Genomic DNA, 19737 nt, shown 5'->3' on the forward strand with positions numbered 1-19737 from the left:
TTCTTTCAAGAGCCTCAATGGCATCGACCAGCCTAGGAGTTGCTCTTCAACGGTACAACATCCTTTCATTGACAGTCATTATTTGTATGGTTTTTTATGAGTATTTTTTTAACAAAAAACCTCATCAAAATATATAGGGGGGGTTGGGAAAGTGTATATAAGAGTTGGAGGGCCGGGAATAGTTACAAAAACAATAGGGGGTGAGGGTTTGGGGGGCAACCCCCAAAAATACAATAATACATTTCAATTATTTTTTTCATTAAAAAATACTTGTAAAACACATTTAGAAATAACAACTGTCGATGAAATGACATAGGATCCTTTTCAACATACACCCACACAAGACTTTTGTTGTTTGAAAGTGTTTCCTCTGCCGCAGGCATGCTCTTTATTCGGAAAGAGGCTGAGGGGCTGTTGGCACCTTACAAATAGAAAATCAAAGAGAAGCTTCTTTCCATCCTCCTGCCAGTCCCCAAGTAACTGGAATGGTGTCTTTTCCATCACTAGTGTCATGGTCAAGGTCAGACTGTCAGCATTCAGCTTGGCACAGAAAGATCGATCTGGCACTGATGCATCTTACTTGACAACCTGTCCTGTCTGCCACTAACCACATCATTTCGGTGCAACCAGAAGAGTTCAGTAGCTTGGAAAATGACATGATTCCCAATATTAATATTTGACCCGATTGTAAGATCAATGTTCATTATTATTATTAGTACTACTGATGGCTATTACCAATGGGACACATATGTCAGTTATTTGAAAACATATTTTACTGGTTTAAAGGGAAAGCATTGACGAGGTATTTATTGATATTTATTGATCACTGGTTGGGAAGAGGGAATTATGGGATTTTGTGGTTAAGTGCAAAGATTATGTGTTTAATGAGCTTAACATGGAACATGCATATCTATAACCTGGTACTAGTATCTGTTAGTATCAATGCACCACTGCATTCATCTTCACGAATGAAGAGAACATGCAATGTCAAAACTTAAAAGATACAGAAAAGAATGCAGAGAGAAAGTGGCAGAACTCTCCACGTGAGTGCAGTGGAGGGAACTCTGCCCCTATCAGCACCCGCCAATATTCTTTCACATGAATGAAGCCAGGTTGAATAGAATGTATATTCCAAAAGCCAGACCAGAAGAGAGAATAGGTAGGATCGACAAGCTGCCCCTGTGTCCCATGCAGCATCCCCTAAAAGGGGGGCAAGGAATCACTTTAATACCAATCAGGAAAGACCCAGTGATTACTGAAAATAGCAAAGGTACAGACGTATCATCAGTATTGGGTGGGTCCACCTGGGCCTTTCATATTTCAACATTACTGAAGGACGGAACCATGTTTATTCAGGTTAACACCACTAGCCAGGCAATTTAGTGCTTAACATGCATTGTCATGCATCGCATTTGCAAAGTTATCTTGATCGATAAATGTCTCCTTTGCTAGAATATAAATCTCCGTTCTGTGGCCTCTTGCCACTGTATATTTCTCACTGATGCATACCCCTGTCCCTTTCATCCAGTCTCAGGGCTTTGCCTTTTCATGACATTTTCCAATATACACATTTTATATGTAGCATTTCTATTTTTCAGTGTAAGCTATTTGACTATTTTGATTGCTAGACTATCCTGTATCTGCTCTCCCCTCTCCATGATGTTCATGCCTATATGGAATACTTCAAGTACAACTCATTCAATGACAAACAACCAGTGATTTACATGCATGTGTGTTTTTCTATGACATGCACAGTTCCATGGGTTCCCCTCAACCTTTTTCCTCCGATATTGGCCTCTTGTCATTTGCATCCCTAATTGGGCTTTTGTGATTCTGGTTGTGTCCTCTATTGCCAGGCATTCAAGCCCACTACTGGGACATGAGGAACAGAAGGAAGTCATCTATTCAGTTCCCTTGCAGGTTATGTTTTTCCTTATGGATGGCCACTTGTACTACCACCTGAACAAAACAAATCTATACACTAACCAAACATGTAAACAGTGGAAACTGCTGTTTCACTGTATTTGAAAACAACACAATCATCATTTCATACTATATAATAAAAGGCCAGATGTATGTTTGTCCCATGCTGTCATGTGCCTGCTTCGCCTGTTACCACCGCTAGAGGGAGCTGTTGCCTTACACATACAACACTTATACTTCAATTTGTTCATTAGAGACTGCCCACTTCACCTGTTATCACCATTAGAGGGAGCTGTTGCCTTTCACACACAATAAGCAAACTTCAGGTTCGTCTTCCAGGCAAACAAAATGTGTATTTCAGCAATGATAATATACAATTAGCAGCAGAAAAAAGGCCCAAGACAGGGATACCACTTTGACAGCATACCTCAAGTTGCATATACTAAGAAATTATATACATTTAAAAACAAAAACATATAAACATAAATTCATTTGATTAAGCCGCTCAACGGAAATATAACCAAAAACATTATGGGAAACCTCCACCCAACACAACTTTGGCCCGTGTACACAGACTTTTGTACTTGTTTCAAATAAATATCACTGATGCTTTCAATTAAAACAAATGTATCTTAGCCTGTATTATTTGTGCAAAGCTGAGACTTGGGTGGCATCTAAAATCTGTACCTGAACACAAGCAACATTGAAATCATCTATTTTGGCTTGCCATCCTCTCATTTACTCGTCAAACCTCAGTAGGTAATCTGCCAACAGAGAGTACACAGGTGAGAAACCTAGGCTTATCCTGACACACCAATCCTTTCCTCAAAGCACCTCATGCACCAGGAAATATTATTTCCAACTATTCATTATTAGAATGGTAACAGACCCTGCTTAGAAGATCTAACAAAAAAACATGACTAGAACCAAAGTTTTATTCTGCTTATAATACTGCAATGCCCTCTCTATTTGGGGTCTCAACAAAGGTTTCATCCAACAGCACCTGCAGAGGCCACCAAGACAGTCTGTTCTATGAAAGTCTTCTCCAAACAAGTGCTCCCCTGCTCCTCCAGAACTATCAAAGACAATATTGCTACCCTAGTTCCCTCCTTGGCTGAGTTCTGCAATCACTACTTTGCCATTGGCTCTTTCCCTCCACCCCTCAAGCACTCTGATGTACACCCATCCTAAAAAGCCATCTTCTGATCCTTTCTGCCCAGCTCACTACCACCCTTTTTCCACTACCCATTTCATGGGCAAACTCTTGGAGAAAATGGTCATTTCCCAACTAATCCATCTCACTGAATCTGTTGGCTGTCTCCACAACCATCAGTCTGGCTTTAGAGTAGCCAGAGGCATGGAAACTGCTCTTCTGAACACCCATGAACCTGAACCATGATTGCAACTCCCCCTCTGCTCTTATCCACCTTGACCTTTCCTCTGCCTTCGACACTCTCAATCATACAATCCTGAAAAATTAGTTCCGTGACACCCTTGGCATCACGGACCAGGCACTGGAATGGTTGACTTCTTTTCTTTCTGATCAACCTTCCCAGGTATAACTGGGCCCGTTTCTCTCCTCCACCTCACTCTCTACCTGTGGCATCCCTCAGGGCTCTATCCTATGACCTTGGTTTTTCAACATCTACTTTGCCCCTCTTGCCCACTTGATAGCCTCCTTCTCTCCCTATTTCCAGTGTTATGCTGCTGAAACACAGCTCTCCTTCAAACTCCCCTCCTCCTCTCCATCTGCTCTCATTCCTGACTGTCTGACTGCTATTCAGGCATGCTATGCTGCCGATGATCTCTGCCTTAATGCCTGTAAGACTGAGATCCTTCTCATTGGGACCACTACCCCCTCGTTTCCTCCTTCTCTCCGGCTGCCCTCCTTGGGCCCTCTCCCCTCACCCTCATATGAGGCAAAAACCTGGGCTTCACCTTTGACTCCTCTCTCTCCTTCTCTCCTCATATTGCTGACCAGGCTGGACTATTGCAACAGTGTCTTCCTCAACCTGCCTCTTTCCTCCTTTCGCCCTCTTCAACTAATCCACAACAGGACTGCAAGATTTATCCTTGCCCTCAATCCCATATATTGGATCTCTCCAGCCCTAACGTCTCTCCACTGGCTCCTAGAGACAGCATGGATCAATTTCAAGACCCTCTGCATTATCCACAAGGCTTTTTGGGGCCTGGGACCTGCTACATCCAACTTTCTCTCCCTAAATACTTCCCTGCTAGAGCCCTTCGTTCCTCTAGTTCCAACTCTCTTCTGGTCAGACATTTCTCCAAACAGAGAGTGGGGGGTAGATCTCTTTTATCGGCAGGGGCCTTCCCCTGGAATGATCCTCCCAGACCCTCTCAGACTTGGGCCAGATCTCCTTAAGTTCAGGAAACTCCTCAAAACCTTCCTTTTCTCCTCTTCCAAAGGAAAACCCTCACCGGAGTTAGGTCGTTCAGCTCTATCACCCATCACCCATGCTTACTGGAACAACATGCAAAGAGACCACAGGAGCCCAGTTTCCCAAAGATTCAATAGGAACATGAAGAAGTGGCTCATTAAATAATGTCTCCCTTACTTGTCCTTTAGTTCAGATGCATCTCCGCACATCACTGCAACCCTGGCAAGGCTCCTCTTTGTTAGCCTCCATTTTATTAGTTCACATCAGACTCACCCCAATGTTCATCATCTCTCCTCCTCATGATACTCCACCTCAAGACCTATTATCTCTCCCCATTTGTTTCAATGATTTATCAAGGGGAATATTTTCCCAATGTCACAATTCACAACTCCTTCCCACCTCCCTGCTTCACTTTGCTTTACCTTACTGTATGTATTAAGCAAGGTACTCCCTTTGTACTATGATTGTAAACTTCACAACCACAGCTTTCCAATGTATCTCGACCCATCGCTTCGGAAAGCCCTTCAAACTATTCAGTATGCAATTCTGACACTTTACAAAACAAGAATAAAGCAAATTATAATACATTGTAGGAAGAAATCGATTTGCTTTTCAACATAAATTGTTTAGATCTCAGAAACATTGCTTTGTGGTGCTGTGAACCTGACACAAATTGGTTTCTTGAATCTTTTCCCCGTGAAATGGTGCATCGTGTCTCTGAATGACCGGAAATAACACATCCCTTACCTGATCACAGAGGGTTCCAATCAAGCCTTCCAAATCCTGTTTTTCATGCAGCACCATCTGTTTTTCTTCAAACTCCTGTTCCAACTGCATCTCTAGCTGGCGGAGCTGAAGCCAAGCATAGAAAACCAAATACAAAAGACAGAGTTCATTAGAAGACTGCAGAAATTGCATTCATGAATATGTATTCAGAACATTGAAAAAAGATGTCTAATCGGAATAAGAAACAGATGGAGAATAGCAAATAGTAATGGCAAGTTCTCAAAGGTAGGCAAGGAATGAGGCCAAATGGTCCCCACTACCTGGGACTATTTTTTATAACAGGTGAAGCAGCTGATTTTGCTAGTAACTCATTGGAGGATCAGATTGTCAATGATGTCACTTACCTCCTCACACATGTTCTACAGCTTTACCTTCCTTAAAAACATATTAATTGCAAGAACCAGGGGCGCCAAGTAAGCAGGTGCTCCGGAGCTCGGTCACCACTGGGAAAGGACATCTGTGTAAAAGTCCCTATACTTTAAATGGGATTTATATATTTTTTCAAACCTGAAATTGGTGCCCCAGGCAAATTAGCCACCGTCTGACCAAATAGCACTTAATCACATGGCTGTGATAGTGAAAGAACATATGTGACTAGATAATGGGCTGCTTCTAGAGCCTGTAAATGTAATGGCCTGATGTATATTATTTAATTTCCATTTCTAATGCGAAACAGTTTTAATTGGAATTAATGCAATGCAAAAAGTGACTCTCAATATTGTGCTATATTTCTTCATGTGCTAACTATTCTGCATGTACCAGATATTAATAAATATTAGTACCGGTCCATACCCCATGCAGAATCCTTCGAATCTTCATCCCTAGGGCTGCAACAATGGGCCCCGGTAATGCCCCGTGCCTCGGGGCTTATTGCTTCAATAACAATATTTCCGTCACTTTTTTCACAGAGCACACCACTTCGCCCATTACAGGCAACTTTGCACTGCCAGAACAAAAGGATATTTGGTTACAAAATATTATAATTAAAGTGGGTTCTTCGATCATGCTTAATGCCGGAGTGCAGCCTCTAAGCATGGAGCCGGGTTTCAAAGTCATGTTGCGTGGTGTGGTCTTGCTTCCAAGACAAGCATGTTACACCTGTTACCCCTGAGCTATCCTCCCGGCAAACGAACATGTTCACAAACAGAACATGAGACGAACCAGTAAAGTCAATGGTAAAAAGACAAAGCAGAGCCAAAGGTGCGGCTATGTATGTCCAGTAAAGAAGACTAAACAATGTAGTGCCAATTGGAAAGAGGAGACAACAGCAGTCTGAATTGTTTGTCTGCCAGTAGTATTGTTTATTTTTTTTAATAGGTACTAACAGTGATGGCTCCAATATGTAACCGTTACCAGGGGGATGTAAAGGGATTTTAATCAGGCACTCACCCAAGTCTCGCCCAGCATGTAGTGCGCAAATGAAACCCTTATTTATTATTGTTTATAAATTCAATATTCTGAATGATATACCACTCATATCACACCCTTCTCAAAATACCACCCAGTCACACTGAACCAGGAATCAGGCTAGCTTGGAACGGTAAATATGTGTTTATTTATTTAGAATTTAAAGCACAATATATGTTTAATAGGTAACAACAATCACCAATGGGGTGATAAGAACAATGAATAATATCTTTAATGACCTGGGAATCAGGTAATGAACACAAAAAGAATGCAGCAAAGAAAAGAATACTTTTGGGTTGGTTTGTAACAGATAGCGCTTTGGTAAGAGGTTTCCCCTTCAATACCACTCAACCCACCAATAGGCAATTTAAATAGATGTGAGGAGAGAGCAGGTACTCAGGAATAATTCAGACCACACAGGATATCACTCCCACCTTCCCCCCTTAAACACCAAAGAAAAACGGATTTAACTGTCACAATGGCTTTGAAACTGGCTGAGCAAAAACACTGCCGATTCATGGAATGAATGTGCGCTGAAAAAATGGGGCACGCGTGCGAAAACGTGCGATTCACAGTGAAATAGCAATAATTGCAGTGCAAGTGCGATTATCGAATAGAAAACAGCGCACATCTATTCATGGAAGTCTGTGCATGTGCACAATGTGGGATGTGCGCTGAAAAAGTTTGCGGAGCACGCTGGCGCACAGGTCATCGAACGCAGTTCGATAAGGCCACAGTGAATTTGCACATAGCACGGCGCACATAACAAAAGTAGGCATAACACGGGGCGTTACACGCAGAATGGGGAACAACTCGTGAAAATGTGGGCGTCACGGGGGAAGTACAGGGGGCAAGTGCGCGGAACGCCCACACGCTCGCCTACAACACGTATTCATGGAATGAATAGGGAAAAACAGCGAACGGCTAAAGATGCGCACAAGCCCATACATGTCCGCCACACGAAAGCAGGCGGTAGCGTCCCTGCACAGGAAAAAAATGTGTGCCAAAGTTCTACACGCGCGAGAAGTTCCACATGCGATCGGGCCTGGGGGAGCGTGTGCGTGTATTTCAGAGGTGCGCGAGAAGTTCCACACGCGATCGGGCCTGGGGGAGTGTGTGCGTGTATTTCAGGGGTCGCGCGTTGTTTTACACTCGAATGGCCTGGGTGCATGTATTTCAGGGGTGCGCGAGAAGTTCCACATGCGTTTGGCCTGGGCGCGTGTATTTCAGGGGTGCACGAGAAGTTCCACACGCGATCGGGCCTGGGGGAGCGTGTGTGTGTATTTCAGAGGTGTGCGAGAAGTTCCACACGCGATCGGGCCTGGGGGAGCGTGTGCGTGTATTCCAGAGGTGCGCGAGAAGTTTCACACGCGATCGGGCTTGGGGGAGCGTGTGCGTGTATTTCAGGGGTGCGCGAGAAGTTCCACATGCGATCGAGCCTGGGGGAGCGTGTGCATGTATTTCAGGGGTGCGCGAGAAGTTTCACACGCGATTGGCCTGGGCGCGTGTATTCCAGAGGTGCGCAAGAAGTTTCACACGCGATCGGGCCTGGGGGAGCGTGTGCGTGTTTTTCAGGGGTGCGCGAGAAATTCCACACGCGATCGGGCCTGGGGGAGCGTGTGTTTCAGAGGTGCGCGAGAAGTTCCACACGCGATTGGCCTGGGCGCGTGTATTTCAGGGGTGCGCGAGAAGTTCCACATGCGATTGGCCTGGGCACGTGTATTTCAGAGGTGCGTGAGAAGTTCCACACGCGATCGGGCCTGGGGGAGTGTGTGCGTGTATTTCAGGGGTGCGCGCAACGTTTTACACGCGAATGGCCTGGGTGCGTGTATTTCAGAGGTGCGCGAGAAGTTTCACACGCGATTGGCCTGTGTACGCGATTCCATTGGACCAAAGGCCCTGACAGCGCAGGCGCGTCTGTGTCGTGACACGCGCGGGCGTTTCCCTGTACCCGGGGGAATGTTACAAGACCAAAAACTGCACGTCCGAGTGTCAGCCCGATGATTGGAGGATAGGGCCTCAGTGCGTATACGCAGAAGTGACGTTGGACGTGTGGTGCGGTTTAAAAGGTACGTGTAGTACGTCATTTCCTTGTACGCGCTTCTCGTGGAGAGCGAGTGGGTGAAATCTGTACTTCTTGTCGGTTCACACGCAAATTACTTCACATCGTTTCTAGTTCGGTACTCCCTGATACCTCTGTCAGTATTTTTCTGATTTTCTCTTCGACCTGTTTCCTCAAACAGCGTTGACGTCTCCTTTTGTCCTGTCTCCTCAGACAGTGTACAAATCTTCTTTTGGCGGGGGTATTGCCAACGCGCACATGCGCGTATTTTTCACGCTCTTTTCCCAGGCAGACGGTGAGTCACGCACATATTTACCAACTGTGCTAGCCCCGTGTGTAGCGTACCCCTTCAGAGGTCATTGTAGGCTGTGTGTGACACGCATACGTTCATTTTTGTGTTTCTGGGTGCCACAGCGTAGTGCAGGTTCCTTTTTCCACGCACGTGGTCTACGAGGGGTCGCGTGCACGTCATTTTCTGTTTTAGGGGTGCCTGTGCGTTGCGTGACCTGTCATCTTTCCCCAGGGGTTCCATACAGCCTTGCTAGAGCACTTGGGTACGAATTCCATCTAGTACCCTACCCCTTTGACCCCCATTTGCCCAGGACAATTGTCTACTGCAACTCCCATACGCACAACTCCATCAGTGCCATGGCTGGGAGGCGAGCAAGCGGTAAGGGTGGCAAAGGTGGCCGAGTTCAAGAGGTGGGCATGGTGGGCGCGGTAGGGGACGTGGCCAGGATTTGCAGTCTACCCCTAGCCCCCCACGTGTGGAGGACCAGTCAGGGACACACACACCCGCCCCATGGTTGAGGGAAACATGGCTGACACCATCCCTGCTCAGCCCTTGTTGGACCGGCCCGTTGTGGCACCTGACCTAGCACAGGGTGACTCCCAGGCTGACTTCCAGGTCGCCAAGTCTAGGCCACGGGTAGCGGCGCAAGCCAGTGTCACCAGGCCACGTGGTACAGGGGCAGCCATGTCATCTGCTGCCCCGAGTAGGCGGGGTGAGGAGGCTGCAGGGGCAGCTGCAGCTCTGTCCACCCCTGCTCTGACTCTCCCAGCCAGGACAGTGTTGGTCCCAGTACATCAGACTGAGGTTCCCCCTGCCATTATCACACTTCAGCTAATGCCTGCAGAAAGTCATGTGGTCAGTGTGCCATCGCACACTACTACTACACAGTCCACCTGTGCTCCTGCCTCTAGTGTCCACAGCGGCGTAGGGCACTCTGGATCCCCACCACCCACAAAAAGAAAGTGGAAGAGTGCTCGTTCAGTACAGGCTGATGACCCCGACATGGCTACATGGTCCGGCACGCCAAGGAAGCCCAGCTTCAATGATGCCGAACTGGATGCACTTGTGCAGTATGTGTCCGAACATGACGCCGAAATGTTGGTCACTTCAGGGTGTAGGATCACACCTGCTCGACGTCAGGCACACTGGCAGTCCATCGCGGACAGCATAAGTGCCCTTAGGTTTGTGAGGCGCACAGCTGTTGAGTGCTACAAGCGCTGGAACGACCTTAAGCGCAGGGCAAAGAAAAAGCTGGCCTCAAGTCATGCCGCAACTCTGGTGACTGGAGGTGGGTCTCCACAAGATGACATTGAACTCACTCTAGATGAGCATGTTGCTGGGACCTACGTCACAGAGGAGCAGATCCAAGGTGTGGGAGAACTTCCAGATTACGAGGCATTGTCCGGTGAGTGCACATGCATGTGTGTGTGATCCATGTGTATGTTGTTTGTGGGAGGGGTTCTGGTTGAGTGCCAGGTCAGGGTGTGTGTGCCTGAGTGTTTTGGGCCACCCATGTGCTTCATCCAATGCATTCGGCGCCCCGGGATTTGGGTATTACAGTATCCCTTCTGCCCACAGTAGGCATTTTGCCCTTGAAGTGGCATCTTGCAACAACATTGTTCCGTATTTAGCTGTGTTCATTCAGGCTGATTGTTGAAATTCACCGGTTCTACTGCGCATCACTCTGCCCTATTGTCACATATATGACATGCCTATGGTACATGCCATCTGTGTGATGGCATGTGTCATGTATGTGTATTGGACATGCCACTCCCAGGTCAATGTGTGATGGCACTGCTAGCCAGAATGCAGCTAATGTGTTGCTCTTCCATCTTGGTGTCATCAGTGTCTGACATTTACCTCCCCTTCCAACTCATGGGCAGTGCATGCATGGGAGGGTTATAGTCATGTGAGACATGTGCAAATCAAGTACTGGTACTGTAGCTTGTCTGGCCTAATTGCGTGCCATGGTGCTAATGCCTGTTTCCATTTTTTGTCTTTCATGTTTTTGCAGAGGATGACGCACTTGATGCTGTTGAGGGTGAGGAGATGGTGCAGGCCCAGGAGGGATCTGAAGCATGACCAGGCACCAGTGGGGGACGTGGTTTGATGGTGGGGGAGAACCCTCTCTTGCTGCAGGCCATACTGTCCAGGGCTGTCCCTGGCTGCACCTCCCCAGAACTCTTTTCAGGTGTTGATTCGGATGAGACCTATGTGGATTCGCAGGTATGTGTTCATGGAAGGGATACTGTTCTTTCTGACCCACCTGCACCAGGGGTAGAGCCCACTATGGGGATGTCAGTGTTGGTAGGTGCGCCTGTGGTGGTTACGGATGCAGGGCCACACTCCGCAACATCTGATCTTGTTCCTGGGCCAGCAGATCAGAGGGGAAATGCAGTCCTGCAGCCTCAGGCAGTGCCGACACAGCAAGGCGCAGTTCGCTTTGCCCCAGACAGGTGTGGTGCCCGCCAACGCGGTGGCTGTCCGCCACCGGGCAATACCGCATGGGAGCAATCCATATACGGTATGGCTAACCAACAGGCAGCATTCATCAGAAATGATTGCTCAAGCCATGGAGAGGGTGGCCACTTCCATTGTCCCCCCAGAAAGGCAGATGGAGCTACTACAGCAGGCAACAGACTCCATTTGCCAATCAGTCAGGGAGGACATGTTGGCGTCCAACAGGGACAGACAGGCGGCCCTGGACAATCTGAGGGAATCAATTTCTCAAGATGCCCAGGGACAGAGGGAAGCCCTGAGGGGAGAGGTCAGCACCTCAGGCAGACTCTTGTGGACCTTGAGGCTTCCACTGTCACCAGGACGGAACAGCTGCTGGAGCGCGTCACCCGTACGCTCTCAGCAGAGATGCAGGCAACTCGGGCGGAGGCCCGGGCAACTCGAGCAGAGATCTGGGCAACACGTCGGGTGTTGCATGGGGATCTCCGCACCATATCCCTCCAGAACGAGGCCTTCCACACCCGCATGCTTGCTGCCATGGAGGACCAAACTAGGGATTTGCGTGGGCTGCCTCCCATAGCACCACCACCTCCTGTGGCAGCAGCAGCAGAGGCTGAGGAGAGCGAATCCAGCAGTGAATCTCCCACGATTTAGTAGCCGTGCAGGCCATGAGCCCATGGAGGTGTTTTTTTTCCCAACATTCTCACAGGTGGCTGTTGGTGGGCATCCTGTCCTCGGACCTCCTGGGTGGCCTCTCCCACCTCCCCTGGCCCACACATGGCCATTTTTGATTTTTGATTTTTTGTTGCAGTGTGTTGCCTTGTGTGGCTCCCGTGGGCATCCACTGTATTCCGGCTGGGCACATGCAGGCTTGTCCTGAGTTTGGGTTAGATGCTTGGGTTCGTGAGGCACACACCCCTCCTGCTTCCCCTTTCCATGGGCTTGAAAATGGTATGCCCAAGTGACAGTGACTTACACAGTGACGTTGGACTCCCACGAGATGTGTGGGCAGCCTGTAGTCAATGCTGTGTATACATTCCTAGTGCATATTGTTGTTGTATTGTGCAATGCATGGTGTATTAATGTGTGCTTGTGCATCCATGTCTCCCTCCTAATTTGCAGGTTCATTCCTCATGTCTTCACAAGGCTGTCCACTTTGGAGATGGAGTTCATGTTGTGAGCAGTGAACTTCCAGATGTGAGTGGCAACAACACTGTACAGTTGGAGGTGGTGGATGTGCTGGCATTCTCATGTTGTAAGACTATGTATCCTTTACCTTAGTACTGTCATGTTTATGCTATGTCCATTGTATTGTGGCAAGTATTTGGTCATGTGTGTTGTTATTTCTACATTTATGTGGGCATATTGTGTGTGGCCAGTTTCCATTAGGGACACTGTACTTTGTGACACGTGTCATGTTTGGGGGATGACTTTGTTTGCTCTCACATGGCATGTTATGCCATGGTGTGTTGGGTGGCGGTGCTGGGGAGGGGTTGGGTGACATGGCACTGTTGTCATGTTGTATCTTGCAAGGAGGTCATGATTTTAGCAGCATAGAAGTATGTCTTTTGAACACAGCATTGGTGGTGTTTGTGTAGGTAGGGAAGCACACAATGGAACACTTCCAGATGTACAATCTCAGGCTGGTATGGTTGTGACAGTTGACTGTCCATTGACACATCATAATTGTCAGTTACAATCATCATTGATTGTCTGCTGGTATGTGCCAGAGCTGTGTGAACTCCACAGGGGTGTGATTTTATGTGAAGTAATTAGCCACAAGCTGCGTACGGGCTGCCTCACCCCGTGCCCTTTCCCCTCCCATGCGCAGCGGGCATGCATGTGGTTGAGGATGTGGGGGCACCACCATGTCCACGGCCAGGCCCCGGCGTGTTGCAACGTTGTGCAGGACACATGCTGCCACTATGATCCTGCACACTACTGGGGGAGCGTATAACAGCTGCCCGCCAGAACGGTCAAGGGAGCGGAAGCGTGACTTGAGCACTCCGAATGTGCGCTCCACGATGCCCCGGGTTACAATGTGGGCTGTGTTGTATCTTACCTGGGGTGGCGTGGTGGGGTTCTGAATTGGCGTCATCATGTGGGTGCTGAGAGGGTAGGCACTGTCCCCTGGGGAGGTGGTGATGGGTATCATTAGTGGGGTTGTGACATTACTCAGTATCTGACATGCATGCATGCGCAGTGGCATTTATACTCACCGAGCAGCCATGTATCGCCATACCGCCCAGCTTCTATGTCCCGGTTTAGGGTAGACATTCTGTAGATGAAACTGCAGTGGGTGGAGCCTGGATAGTTGGCGTATACTGAGGTGATGATTCCCTTGGCATCACATACTACCTGGACGTTGATGGAATGCCAGTGCTTGCGGTTTCGATAGATGTGCTCAGTTGCCCTGGGGGGACGTAGAGCCACATGGGTGCAATCAATGGCACCTAGCACTTTGGGGAATTGTGCCACCCTGTAGAAATCCTGGGCGACAGCCTGCCTTTCTGCAGGTGTTCTGGGCAGGTATATGTGCCTGCGGACTGATGGGCATGCAGTGATGATGGCCAAGACCTGGTGTAGGCAGCATTACTGCGTGGCCTGTGACACCCCCACCACTATGGCACTTGTCCGCTGAAATTATCCAGTGGCCAAGAAGTGCAGTACATTAAGGACCTTCTCCAGGGGGCTGAGTGCTTGGGAGCACAGGGTGGTTGATGTAAGGTCATCCTCCCACTCACTGACCAGGTCGAGTATTATGTGAGGTGGAAACCTGTACCTCCGATACACATGGTCATCAGGCATCCCAAAAAGGCTGGTTCTGGGTGTAAAAATTCTGGCCCTGACTATCCTCCTCCTCCTCCTGCGGTACCCCACGGCCACTGCTGCTAGGAACGGTATATTCATCCTGGCGTCTGAGCTTGTTTGTTGTTTGCGTGCACTTTTATGCTGTGCGGGTCGACGTACGCCTACTTCCTGCTGGCGTACGTGTTTCCGGATTGGCCACGTTCGATTCCATTAATACGTGTTGTAGGCGAGCGTGTGAAACTTCCCGCGCACCCCTGGAATACACGTACCCAGCCCAATCGCGTGTGAAACTTCCCACGCACCCCTGAAATACCCGCACCCAGCCCAATCGCGTGTAAAACTTCTCGCGCACCCCTGAAATACCTGCACACAGCCCAATCGCGTGTGAGGCTTCCCGCACATCCCTGAAATACACGTACCCAGCCCAATCGCGTGTGAAACTTCTTGAGCACCCCTGAAATACACCTACCCAGCCCAGTTGCGTGTAAAACTTCTTGCGTACCCCTGAAATACACGCACACGCTCACCCAGGCCCGATCGCGTGTGAGACTTCTCGCGCACCCCTGAAATACACGTACCCAGCCCAATCGCTTGTAAAACTTCTTGCGCACCCCTGAAATACCCGCACCCAGCCCAATTGCGTGTAAAAGTTCACGCGGACCCCTGAAATACACGTACCCAGCCCAATCGCGTGTGAAACTTCTTGCGCACCCCTGAAATACACGTACCCAGCCCAATCGTGTGTGAAACTTCCGTGCACCCCTGAAATACCCGCACCCAGCCAAATCACGTGTAAAACTTCCCACGCACCCCTGAAATACACGTACCCAGCCCAATTGCATGTGAAACTTCTCCCGCACCCCTGAAATACACGTACCCAGCCCAATCGCGTGTGAAACTTCTCACGCACCCCTGAAATACACGCACACGCTCACCCAGGCCCGATCGCGTGTGAGACTTCTCGCGCATCCCTGAAATACACGTACCTAGCCCAATCGCGTGTGAAACTTCTCACGCACCCCTGAAATACATGCACACGCTCCCCCAGGCCCGATCGCGTGTGAAACTTCTCGCGCACATGTGTTCCCGAGACCCTTAATGCACGTTCCCCGCTTTGCGTTTGCTGTTTGCCAGTCCGGTGAACTGGTCCAGGGTTGGCGCAGCCCTTGGCGATGGTTTTGCGATCTTGATGGCTTTTCCTTGCGCAAAGGCGTTCTTGGGGGCGTAACTGGCGCTGCTGCAGGCTCGCTGCGCCACTCTGCGCCACGTCTGCTTTTGGAGGCGAGAATCCATGAATAAGCTGTGCGCGGAAATTGATTTTATCGCACGCGATTGGCGCAGACATTCGCATGGGCACGCTGTGCGCCAGCCGCGTGCAACACTTTTGTGCGAATTTCCATGAATTACCCTGTAAATGTGCTCAAAATGCTTACATTATTATGAAATTCTATGGGAGCCACTTTGAACAGATGCAAGCAATCACAAGCAATGATTTAATCAAAAGAAAACAATTGAAATCTCAAAGGAAACATGGAAAATAATTTAAAGACAATTCGCACGTGTAAAACTTTTGTGAAATGTCAATTTGCGGCAAACGTTTAATATGCGATTTTTGATAAAAACAGGTCAACTGCACTGTTTCGTAGTTTTGGGTTGTGGATGTAGCTAGGGCAGTTAGGTATCAGGGGGAGTTGAAATATTGTTTCTATCTTTAAAACTGAGGGATTATGGAGGTTTTGGGAGAGGTGTTTTTCGGAAATAAAGACACGAATTTGGAAAAGAACTTCAGTTTAAAACAGAAAATATGGATGATGCTTTTACTCAAGACTAGAGCATGCAGGCTAGACAACCAGGGTGGGGCGAAGTAAGCTCTGAGACTGATTCATGACTTCAGTAACAGAGCCCCAGTGCCTTCCCCGGCAGAACCCGTACAAACACTTGAAGTGGGATTTTTCGATGAGAGTTACACAAATAAAGATGACTATGAAAATGACTCTTTGGTAAATAGACAGAATAAGATAGCACAAAGATTTTGACACTGTTACTGGTTATGAAAGTAAGGATAGTTCAGAGATTGGGGTGGAACAAGATAAAGCAAGGTATACAATAGCTCTCTAGCGTCCTGTTAATACTTGCATTCCACTGGGATTGAAGATTTTTGGCCCGTCAAGATTCTGGTCAATGGATCGGTCTATCAGGGAAGGACAGCACATCAGCTAGGCCAGTCACTGGAACTGCACAGGATCTGCCCTTCTTGTTTCTGGATATTTCAGATCAGCGGGATGGCACAGGGATGTCATTTCACCAAAATGTCAGGGGTTGCGGAAGTGACATTACATGACCATTCACCTCTGATGACGTCATTTGACCCCACCCCAAAGTGCCATCACAGGAACCAATGGAACACAATCTTTCACCCCTTGGCAAAACAGGAAGTGACATCACATAGTACGCTACAAAAAATATGGTCACGATATCACTGTAAAGTGATATATATTTATACAAGAATGGATCACCATATGTATTGTTAATATCAGTGTGTATAGGCCCATATTACCAAATTACTATGAATGCAAGCAGACTTCCAAGGCCAAATGATAATGATGTGTTATTATATAGCACTTATGTGCGTCATATAGAACAAATATACATACAATATTACCGAACCTGTGTTGCTACTCATTTATCAACTTCAGCAGGATGAAAGGCTGAGCCGACCTTGCCGGGACTTGAAACTACAACCTGCAGATCACACACCTATTACATCAGCAAGCACTGGGAGCTATCTTAACAACTACAGCTATCAGAAAACCAGCCACTCCAGTAACAAAGAGCAGCATGCAGCTGGCCCCGGCCAGGACCCTCAATGTAATTTTTTTTTTTAAAAGAAAAATTTAAAAAGAAACAAACTTTTTTCAATATCTTTTTTTTTAGGGGTAGCAAGGGAGACCACAGGTGTAGCAAGGGAGACCTCTGAGGTTGCAGGTGCGACCCCTGGTGACCCCTAAATGACGTCCCTGGGATGGCGAGTTCATCAGGCAAGCCTTATGGTAGCAAGCTAGATAGTTTCAGGATGCTTCCCTACACCACAGCACTTCACTGGGTTGTAAGGATTAGTTAAGGATGAGGCCTAGCTGAAAATGGTTCACCTACTGCTTGGCCTGCTCATTGGCATCTGGATCTGGAAGGATGTTAAAGGCTGAATGTTGAATGCTGGAACAAAGTGCTTCGCTGGAATCAGAAGAGAGAGCTTGTCTATGTGTTGTCAGATGTCTCTATTTATCCTTTCAAATGACATCACAAAAAATGGGTGTATAGGCTGATTTAACTAAACTTGCCCCTGTGAACTGGGATTTGATCAGAGCCTCATCTCCACCCTGCATCTGAGTGATTGGATCAAAACCAGGTGATGTCAAGTTTATGGTTTAGTGTTTACAATGCTTAGAAACCTCCCCTATCCACTAGTATCAAAATCGAATTTTGTCCTAAATAAATATTCATACATTTGTAACCTCTACGAAAATTACATACAAGGATTACATATTTTAGGGAATATCTGTTCATTAAAATCCCACAGCTGTGAGACCTTGTTTCACCTTTTTGCAGCATTGTGTCCGCCATGAACACATTTTCCAAACTTTCTCCAAATTTCCACAAATATGCATGTTTACCAAAGGAATGTATGTGCAAATTTGAACAATTATAGCACAAATATAGTTCCCATAAAACCATAAATATTGCTATCCCTGTTCAGAATATGCTACACAGTTCCACCACGTTTTGAAATGTAGGGCCACAAATTAGAAAAACAAATCTGCCTGTTTCTTTTTTTTTCATAACAACATTTTATTGATTTTACAAGATAGTATATTCATTACAACAATGCAGTGAGTTATAAGTTAAATCAAGAACAAGTGTCTCTGGGAATGATTGTAGTTTGGGGGGCGGGGATGATGCTTGTCTCCTGGCCATTGATGACGGGACATCTTAGTCACAGATAGGTGTCTGACTTGACTCTAGCATGTTTAGGGGTCTACGGGGTTCAGTAATGTGGGCTACATTGGAGCCACCTGGTGAGTGGGGGTCTCCTACTGAGGGCTGGGAATTTGGCCACGTAATCCAGGAATGGATCCCATATATTCCAAATTCTATTTAGGGAGTCTGTTCGTATTGCCGTGATTTTTTTCAGCTACTGCTTTGTCCCAGCATTTAGCGCACCAAAGGGCAATCGCGGGACCACTTTTGTCTATCCAAAGTCGAGCCATTGCAATTTTTGTGGCTAGTAGTAGGTGATTGCATAGGCGAGGTATTTGTACTGAGATCGGGAATGCTACGTCACCGGTTTCGCTATAAGGACAATTCCTGGGTCCCAGGGAATGGAGAGTCCGGTAATATCTTTGATGTGTTTTAGGACTTCCTTCCAATATATCTCCGGATTTTGGGCAGGACCACAGCAGGTGGAATAGGGATCCGGGAACCGGGCAACCGCGCCATAATGTATCAGGAATATCTAGGTTGCTTTGTGGATTTGAGTAGGGGTGATATAGTATCTCTAGCACAGTTTATAACCCCCTTCCCTATTTGTGATGCATTGTGAGCTTTTGTGCAATCTAGCCCATATTTTCCCCCGTTCTTCTACGACAATTTCTCACCCAAGATCCTTTTCGCATTCTGACATGTATCTTTCTTATTTTGCGGGGTCTGACCTGTCTAGGAGCCGGTAGATAGTGGACGTTCTGCCTCTGCTGCTTGGCGTGGATAGCGTGAGTTCCAACGCTGTTGGTTCTCTCGAGCATTTTTCCCAGGTTTTCCTGTGGGACATCCAGTGCCTGATTTGGGTATAGCAGAATCTTTCCCGCTCTCCCACTCAAAATTTTATTTTGCATCTTTCCAATGTGATGGGTCCCCCTTCTTCTAGAAAGTCGCTAGTTTTCGCCAGGCCCCCTATTATCCAGGCTTGGAATTCCCGCGGGGGATTTCCTGGAGAGAATTCAGGGTTGTTCCAGATGGGGGACAAGGGACCCAGGGAGCATCGAACTCCCCATTTCCTCACTGTGGCTTTCCAGTAATTGGTCGTTACATTCGTGGCTGATAGGGGTGTCATGATGCCTACCCCTGGGGACCCAGACCAAGTCCAGCAACCCCTGAAGCAGGCATCAAGTTATCCTAAGCAAGCCCAACAACCCCTGCTAGGGGTTATTTGGGTCCAGTACTGGCGCCTATGGCGCCAGGCTCATATGGATATTCAGTCCTGGTGCCATAGGCGCCAGGCTCATAGATTAAAACTTACCTGATGCAGACCATAGGGACTATTTTTTACTCGGGTGGGGCTGGGAGGAATACTTACCTGGGACTACTTTGGAGGCTATTTAAACCACGCCCAAAGAGCAGCACACGCTTCGCGTTATTCTGCATCCAGCAGCGCAACGCTCACCGTGCCTGCAAGTCTGCATCCAGCCTTCTGCCACGCCCGCCTCGAGTTTGGAGCTCCTAGAAAAAGGGAGAAAGAAGGAGAAAAGGTTAGAACAAGAGCAATACCTTTGATCCTTACCTGAATTCCCGATCCATCGCACCTTCCAGCTGGAAGAAAGAAGTTATTT

General features: G+C 47.6%; 1 protein-coding gene across 1 annotated transcript in view; it reads right to left on the bottom strand.

The window, feature by feature from the left end:
* Positions 1-19737, bottom strand: part of MYO18B (myosin XVIIIB) — a 1784667-nt gene that overhangs the window by 743657 nt on the left and 1021273 nt on the right. The window contains exon 33 of the mRNA XM_069620271.1: positions 5070-5174. Within this exon, the coding sequence (XP_069476372.1) occupies positions 5070-5174 (105 nt within the window). The remainder of the gene's footprint in view (positions 1-5069; positions 5175-19737) is intronic.

Source organism: Ambystoma mexicanum, chromosome 10, assembly GCF_040938575.1.
Source record: "Ambystoma mexicanum isolate Mex_15411 chromosome 10, UKY_AmexF1_1, whole genome shotgun sequence".
NCBI classification, from domain to species: domain Eukaryota; kingdom Metazoa; phylum Chordata; class Amphibia; order Caudata; family Ambystomatidae; genus Ambystoma; species Ambystoma mexicanum.